This window comes from Python bivittatus, unplaced genomic scaffold (assembly GCF_059951505.1).
Source record: "Python bivittatus isolate LINGU-HERP-01145 unplaced genomic scaffold, Pbiv_v1 ctg000650_np1212, whole genome shotgun sequence".
Lineage (NCBI taxonomy): Eukaryota > Metazoa > Chordata > Lepidosauria > Squamata > Pythonidae > Python > Python bivittatus.
In genome coordinates, this window is record NW_028277093.1 from 1,723,760 (window position 1) to 1,732,099 (window position 8,340).

The 8,340-nt window shown below is 46.7% G+C and overlaps 1 protein-coding gene across 1 annotated transcript; it reads left to right on the forward strand.

Moving 5' to 3' along the window:
* The first annotated feature begins 1,304 nt into the window (after positions 1–1,304).
* LOC103060567 (uncharacterized) lies at positions 1,305–6,713 on the forward strand. The gene is made up of 5 exons (XM_088151341.1): positions 1,305–2,539; positions 2,743–2,878; positions 3,007–3,083; positions 3,987–4,113; positions 5,417–6,713. The coding sequence occupies exons 1-5, from the start codon at positions 1,523–1,525 to the stop codon at positions 6,361–6,363; spliced, it is 2,304 nt and encodes a 767-aa protein (XP_088007467.1). The 5' UTR covers positions 1,305–1,522; the 3' UTR covers positions 6,364–6,713.
* Positions 6,714–8,340: the final 1,627 nt, after the last annotated feature.

Sequence of the window (8,340 nt, forward strand, 5' to 3'; positions counted from 1 at the left end):
CATAGTCACACTTTTTCATCGTTTTTCTCTCTTTTAGTGCACCATCTGTAACTCTCGAGGAACACCATTTTTCTATTTCCAATCGTTTCCTTTTCCAGTCTCCTACTGTTACCCGTCCGACGCCATAGTCGTCAGCTACTTTTTGCATCGTCTCTCCTTTGTCCAGTCTCTTGATTGCCTCAAGTTTTTGTTCCATTGATACAACAACTTTCTTTCTTTTCATCGCCATATTCGCGTAAATTTCAGTAAAAATTGCTTCACAACACAACTACATTACTTATGTTAACATGCACGTAAACACTGCACAGTAACACACAGTAAACCGATCCGCATACAATAACAAACTGCACTGAGTGACCATTGGGAAAGGCGAGACATGACCAACACATGAGTCATAGGCTAGACATGTGCGCCTGCTGCACCTGTTGCAATCGATTTTTGTGTTGCGGTGCCGCACCATCAGGAGCAACAAGAAAGAGTACACTCACACTCGCAAACAAGCAGCACACTTTTCTCGTCGCCAATTTATGCGTGTTGTGTTTTTTGTTAGGGGTGTCGGATAAGACGGAATGTCGGATAAGCGAAGGACGGTTAAACGAGACTCCACTGTACTTATTTTCTTCAGGGTTTTTATCTTCATAGCCTAGTCCTTGACCCCAGTCTCAAGGCCTCCAACTCTTCCCATCCCTAATCAGTGGTGGCTTCTGAATAAAATGGCTCCTTAATAATTAATAATCTGTGAGGGAAACCTTTTTTTTTTTTGAGAAGAACCATGACAGTGAAGATCATTCCGAAGCCCTGTTATTTTACCAGAAGGGAAATCATCTTTATGGTGTGCTTCTGAATCCTGCTTCATGTTCCTACGGTTCCTCAGGTACAGAGATTTTTCCGTTCAGACCATTTAGATAGTCCCTTTTCAGACGTTTCATGTTCAGTTGAGGTTAACAGCCTCTAATTAGCTCTTGAGAGATTAATTGGTTAAAGACTTCCATCTCCATCTCTTGCAGTACCTGCAATTTCCCTCTGGCTTCTATTTACAGTGACTGACGACCCAGCAGCGCCTCGTTCTTCCTCCAAGAGCTCTCGCCAAAGCCGGCACTGTTTGGGAAGCCAGTGCGATTTTAGGGGGTCCGTCCTGCACCCCCTCTCATCCCCCAAAGAAGGCGCCAGAGGCTGAAAGCACGTGGGAAGACCAGTCGTGGAAAGAGGGGCGCGTGGCAGACGCCCCCTTCGGATGATCTGTGCGCAAGAGTCCGACCGGGGCACCGGGCCGCGGAGTCGGCGGTGGCGCGGAGGAAAGGCTGAGCAGGGGATCCAACTCCCGGGGCGGGGCCCCTGGAGCTCCGCCTTTGGGGAGGAGGGGGCCATACGGGTAGGGTGAGGCCACGATCTGCCACCAAGCGGCGCGGACCGTACCCCGGGTGGGAAAGGAAGGCACCCAAGGGCTTCCGGCCGCGGCCCTCTGGGAAGGCGTCTCCCAAGCTACACAGGGCGGCGAGGCGAGGCGAGGCGAGGCGAGGCGATGGCGGCGCGGGAGTTCTCCTTGGAGCGGCTGGCGCGCCGGCTGGCCAAGGCGGAGGCGCTGCTGGCGGCGCACGTCTCCGAGCCGGTCCGGGCGCGCTGGCGCTGGGCGGTGAAGCTGGACGAGCCGCCCGACCTGGAGCGCTTCCGCGCGCAGCTGAGCGAGGCCCGGCGCGGCAGGGAGACGCTGCTGGCCCGGCACGCGGCGCTCTCGGAGACGGAGCAGGAGCGGCTGCAGGGGCTGCTGCGGCTGGAGATGGCGCTGCTCCGCGGCATCCGGGCGCTGGGCGAGGGCGCGGGCCCGGGGCGCGAGCGGCTGGGCGGCGGAGGGGGCCCGGCCGGGAAGGCGGCGGCGGAGCAGGCCGGGCGGAGAGGCGGTGCGGGCGGCGCTGCTGGGGGTGGCGGCGGAGCTGGAGGGGGCGGAGGGGCCGGGGCTGCGCGGCTGGAGGAGGAGGCGGCGGCGGCGGCGGCGGCCGCTCCGAATGGGGCCTTGACGCAAGCCCCCCTGCAGGAGGCAGGGCTGGGGCACAGGGCCCCACAAGGGGGCTCTGCGGAGAGCTCCCCAAGAGACCCCCAGCAAGAGCATTTTGTGCCAGAAAAGACAGTGGCCATTGACTTCTGGTCTCACCTGCCGAAGGAGGAGGCGGGTGGGCGGCAGGCGGACGCCCTTTCTTTGAAGGATGCCCCGTGGGGGAAGGTGGAGGACCTTCAGGATGCCCTGCGGGAAACCACCAGGAGGAAGATGGGTGCTTTGTCCTGCATCTTGTGGGACCAGGGCCCCCGGAAGATGTGCAGCCGCCTCTACCACCTTTGCTGCCAGTGGCTGCAGCCAGAAAGGAACACGAAGGCGCAGATGCAGGACCTGGTGATCCTGGAGCAGTTCCTGGCCATCCTGCCCCCCGAAATGGAGAGCTGGGTGAGGGAGTGCGGAGCAGAGGCCAGTTCCCAGGCGGTGGCCCTGGCCGAAGGCTTCCTCCTGAGCCAGGCGGAGGAGCAGAAGGAGCAGGGAGAGATGCAGGTGAGAGACCTTCACCTGACAAGCTCAAAATGGGAGTTCAAAGAATAACCATATATTGGGATTCTCCTATGACTTAACAGGGTTGTGAAGATACTAAGAAAAGGAGAAGTTTAACTCTTAAGGCGAATATTTATATTGAACAGAGAGTGAGAATGTGCCTCTTTTTTGTAATTCTTCTTACATCCGCTTCTTTGTTTCTCCAGTTGCATCTGGTCCAGAGGCCTGACTTGAAGTCAATCTCTGAAAATCCCAAGGAAAGGAGGAATCTGCCAGATCCTTCCCAGGAGCTGCTCATCAGGGGGATCTTCCATGAAGATCAAAGTCAGGACACCTCCTCCGGTAAGAGAAGGTTCCTCAGGAAGAATGCAGTTCTTTCTCGTTCTCTGGGCCCTCTTTTGCCTAATGCTTATCTGTATCTTAGTAATTATGTTTCTAAAAATTCTGCTTATGTCACTTTAATCTCACAGGGAATGAAAAGTCGGCATTCATAGATTCTTCTCCATTTTCTGGCAGAATTGAAAGAGCAGCTGAATCTCCAAATCAGGTAGGACAGGAAATGTCAGGGAAGATAGATCAGTTGGAGGTCTCTTGTTATGGGCTATAGGCATCATGTTGCTGGTTCTAAGCAACATGAACTGGGGGTTCAGTTTGCTGATCAGTAATGCTTAGCTTAGCTCCCCTATCAAAACTGTTGTGACTCTCACAAGAAGAAAAAATTGGGTTAAAGGTCATCTGAATGTTGATGGCGCCTCACAAATCAAATCCTTTAATAAGCTCTCCCAGCACTGTCGTGAAGGTGTTGATGGGGGGCAGGATTGATCCCTCAGGAGACCCTGCAATCTATCGACTAAAATGTTAGAGAGGATCCCACCATTATGTCCTTCTGCAACTGTCAGGATGAGAACCATTGATAGGTCTATCTGTGAATTGATCCAGAAAGATACTTTGGTTGCATTCACAGAAGGGCCCTGAAAGGGGCCTAGGGAATCACCTCTCCCCATCCGCCAACACTGACTGAAACTGCCCTGAAGGAAATTGCCCTATCTTGAACCCCTGCAACAGTGCAGAAGGATACCATGGTTGATGATATTCACTGCTGCTGAGAGATCATGGGATGCAAGGATGGATGCACCACCTGCATCCCAGCTCTGCCACAGATAATGTGTATGTATGAGTGTGACCATGGCTGTCCCCATGGTAAATTGCAACCTGAAACCTGAGTGAAATCAATCTAAATAATCTGTTTCCTCAGATAATCTGCTTGGTCCACAAATGTTACATCAGTCAAGGGCTGTGAACTCTTGTGAGTTTTCTCACTTCAGATTTTTAACCTTGTAGAGCGTGTCCATTTAACTCACTGCGAATCTCTGCTTTGGGGATTCTTGAACCAAAAGGAGAGAATTTTCAAATAAAACTTGGCTGCTCATAAGTCTACTTCTTTTTGCAGGTTCTTGTGTCTTTTGAGGAGGTGGCTGTGTATTTCTCCGAGGAGGAGTGGTCTCTGCTAGATCCTGACCAAAAAGCCCTGCACAGAAAAGTCATGCTGGAGAACTGCAGAAATGTGGCCTTTCTGGGTAAGGCCCCCCTGCTCTGTCCTCAGATGCTTAGAAGAAATACATTGTGGACAGATACGGCCAGTTGTGTTTTTTTAAAAAAAAAATCCCCAAACAACCTCACCTGGCTGGGAAAGGAGGGGATCTGTCATCTTATGGGTGACAGATTGATTAAATGGCACTAGATATAAATTATGCTACTACATTGGCTGGTGTTTGTGTTAGGATATTCTCATGGGAAGAAAAGCAAATTGCTTATCTCTAACACATTGTTTTGACTGCAAAAGTCATGCCACTTGCATTTGTTTTTCTAGTTTGCACGTATACTGCTATTTACTGCCACCTATTGGCGTCTGTATGCTAGTTACCTAAGGGGAGGTACATAAATTGTGGGTGATTATATGCCTCACTGCTTAGTAGGATCTTAGTCATCATGTAATCAGTTTTATAGGTTATGTAGTAGTAACTAATAACTAAGTAGTGTGGCTCTTCTTTGAGAGTTTTTTTTGGCTAGAGACTTTGTTAAACTTGTGTATTGGATAAGTCTTGGATGCCACATATATGAGAAGAAGTTATTTTTTCTATGTTTTGCATGAAACTTGTATTTTATGTAGTTTTATTTTTTTCTCAATAAACAACCAGATATGTTCTGTACCTTTTGGCTGGATTTCTTTGGAGAACAAGATAAGGACATTGCATTCTTTAAATCTCTCTAACGCTGGTAGTTATATCTGCACTCTGCCTAACAGTTTGTGTTGCCCAAATTCCTCCCTGCCCCAAACCATCCCTGTTTTCTCTATAAACAATTTGTGTTTTTCCCAGTTAATGGCAGGTAGTTTAAGATAGGTAAGAAATTTAGTTAGAATAATTTTTGCTCCCATTATCCCACTTGTCCACCCCTAGAGTAAATATTACAAGTTTCTTTCCCCTGATTCCTCACTTCCTTGAACTGAACTCCAGCTGAGATTTAATAGGAATCCATAAGGAGAATTAATTTATTGAGCAAAATGGTGTAACACTGTAAATGTGCTGCTTCGTTTGAATAAATGGATTTTTTTAAGGTTTCCAAAGTTCATATAATAGAAATGATCCATTTCTATACTGTGCAGTTTTATTCATATGAACTTTATAACAAACTGAAAGCCCACATTTAGTAAGGCTTAGATCAGAGTATTTAATGCTGATCAGCAGAACAACCTTTCAAAATAATGGAGAAACCTTGGCAGAATTTCACTAGGAAATTCACACTCACTTTCTGTGCTATGAATTCTTATTTTGCTTCCCCTACCTTGCCTCAATTGTCATTCATTCTTTTTCTTTTAAGGAAATAATGTGCAAGAGAACAAGGAAGCCTTCCAAATGTTCAGGCATGAAGATGGAAGAGAGGAATTTGCAAATGTAATGGAACCAAAAGGGCACGAGGGAAATCTGTCCAAAAATGGGAGTAAGAGGAGCTCAACTTTCCCATCTGCTGAAATTGAAGACTTTCTTCCCCAACAAGATCAGAAAGAAAAAATAAAAATGGAAACTGCAGAAACATTTGAAGAGGACTTAGATTTATATGAATGTTACACAATTCACACTAAAGAAGAGGATCTATGCCATGAGGATGAAAAAAATTACAATTGGACATCTAGACTTTCTTTATCTGGAGAAACTAAAATGGGAAATAAACCATATAAACGTACAGAGAATGGGAAACTTTTAAGTGAGAGCAGTTCCTTTGCTCCCACTGAAATGACCCACTCAGGGGAGAAACCATATAAATGCATGGAATGTGGAAAGAGTTTCAGCCAGCGCAGATATCTTAGCTCCCACAAAAAAATCCACACAGGGGAGAAACCATATAAGTGCACAGAGTGTGGAAAGAGCTTTAATCATAAGGCTAATCTTAAATCCCATAGAATGAATCACACAGGGGAGAAGCCATATAAATGTGAAGAATGTGAAAAGAGCTTTACCCATAACTTTCAACTTACCTCCCATAAAAGGATCCATACAGGGGAGAAACCGTATAAATGCATAGAATGCGGAAAGAGTTTCAACCAGCGCAGTAATCTGAATTCCCATAAAAAAATCCATACAAAGGAGAAACCATATAAGTGCATGGAGTGTGGAAAGAGCTTTACACAGAAGGGTAATCTTAATTCCCATAAAAGGATCCACATGGGGGAGAAACCATATAAATGCAGAAAATGTGGAAAGAGCTTCCATAAAAAATGGGACCCTTACTCTTCCCAAAAGGATCCACACTGGGGAGAAGCAGTATAAATGCTTGGACTTTCAAGAGGTTGCACGAAAATCTTGAACCATCAGTTAAGAGGTCCTGTGCTGGAGCTTCAGGAATATCTACTTCCAGGAGAGTAAGAGGCCCAAAGAGATTTGCAACTGCCTCCACCACTTTTGCCATCAGTGGCTGAAGCCAGAAAGAGACACAAGCTCAGATGCTGGACCTGTTGCTCCCGGAACCGTTACCAGATGGTGGCCTTGGATGAAGGCTTCTTCCTGAGCCAGGCGGAGGAGCAGAAGGAGCAGGAAGAGCTGCTGGTTAGAGACCTTCATCCGGCAAGCTCAAAATGGGATTTAAAATAATAAACCACAGTCTGTTTCAAATCTTAGAAGGCTTTCCATCTCAGTTGGCTGGTGTTAATAATATGAGATAGTTTAAGGCAAATTGTTCCAGTCCTATTCCAGAGGATATATTTGAAGCAATTCTTCCATTGTTTCCCTCCATTCATGTCGTTGATTCAGTAAAGTGGGAAGGCAAGTTCCTACTGCACAATCCCTTGTGTTCTGCTTATCCCCCAGGCTAGATCCCAAGCTACAGGGAGCTGCAGCTTCAGACATACAGGTAGTCGTCATTTAGCAACTACAATGGGGACCAGTAACTTGGTTGTAAAACAAAGTGGTTGCTAAGTGAAACTGCGACTGTACTTATGATCTTACTTCAGGTTTCCTTTGCTTTACAGACCTGTGAAGGTCATAAATACATGGATTGGTTGCAAAGTTACTTTTTCATCACTGTCATAACTGTAAACAGTCACTGTACAAGGCAGTCACTAAACAAGGATCACCTGTGCTAAATACACATCTCTCAACTGAATCACCGCTGGAAACGTGAACCCAGGATGATAACCCAAAATTATCCATAGAAGGAGTGACCTCTTTCTTTTTTCAAGTTCATCATTCTCCAACCCCATAGACATTCCACCCGCTTCTCCCTTTTCCCAACCATCTCGGAATTAGTCTCTAGATGATAGGACAAGCTGTATAGAAGGTGGCCATTATGGTGATACATATGTGCAAAAGTAAACTTGAAGGGAATTTTCTACTTGCTTAGAAACCAATTTGGTAAGAGACCAAATGCAGATTAACCAATGCAATTGCAACATTTGCAATCTCCTGTCTAAAATTTCAGATAAGTTTGCAATGCACGTTAAAAAAAAGTGGAGATTCCATTGCACTGTCACGGCCACCATCTTAACTCTTGGCTACAACTTATGGGCATCCCTGTAACATTGAGTTTTTCCCCTCATCTTTTTTCTTCATAACTTGTTTTTTCCCCATTTTCTTCCCCAAACACAGGTAAATTTCTCCAAGGTAGTGTAAAATACCTTTCCTATTAACTACTATTCTCCCTAGAATAGTTTTTAGGGTTTTTTTCCTCAGGCCCCTTTGTTCCTTGGGATTTTGGGATATTGATGCTGCCTCAAATTCTCAGTTTTTGGGCCTCTTCAGCTCTCCCTATCTCCTGAGGAGCATTTCAGTTCTTTTTCTCAGGTAAAATTTTGATAATGGTGTTTCTATGAATTGAATGAATGAATGAATTCCTCAGTCTCGGGTCCTCTACCAAAGGCCTGGGAGTTTGAGGGTTCTGCGCAGTATCTTAGCTGTTCCTAGCATTGTACTCTTCTGGACAGAGAGCTCGGATGTTGTTCCTGGGATCTGTTGGAGCCATTCTCCCAGCTTAGGAGTCACGGCCCCGAGTGCTCTTACGACCACCGGGACCACTTTGGCCTTTACTTTCACATCCTCTCTATTTCCTCCTTCAGGCCCTGGTACTTCTCCAGCTTCTCATGCTCCTTCTTCCTGATGTTGCTGTCACTTGGCACTGCTACATCTATCATTACCGCTGTCTTCTGGTCTTCGTCTACTACCATGATGTCTGGTTGATTGGCCAGTACCTGCCCGTCTGTCTGGATCTGGAAGTCCCACAGGATCTTAGCCCTGGTATTCTCCATGACCTTC

What these genes read in the sequence shown, in the direction of transcription:
- LOC103060567 (XM_088151341.1), top strand. Translation starts at nt 1,523, where the DNA reads ATGGCGGCGCGGGAGTTCTCCTTGGAGCGGCTGGCGCGCCGGCTGGCC. An exon ending in AGGAGCAGGGAGAGATGCAG is followed by an intron (nt 2,540 to 2,742) that starts GTGAGAGACCTT and finishes TTGTTTCTCCAG; the next exon opens with TTGCATCTGGTCCAGAGGCC. An exon ending in CAGAAATGTGGCCTTTCTGG is followed by an intron (nt 4,114 to 5,416) that starts GTAAGGCCCCCC and finishes TTTTCTTTTAAG; the next exon opens with GAAATAATGTGCAAGAGAAC.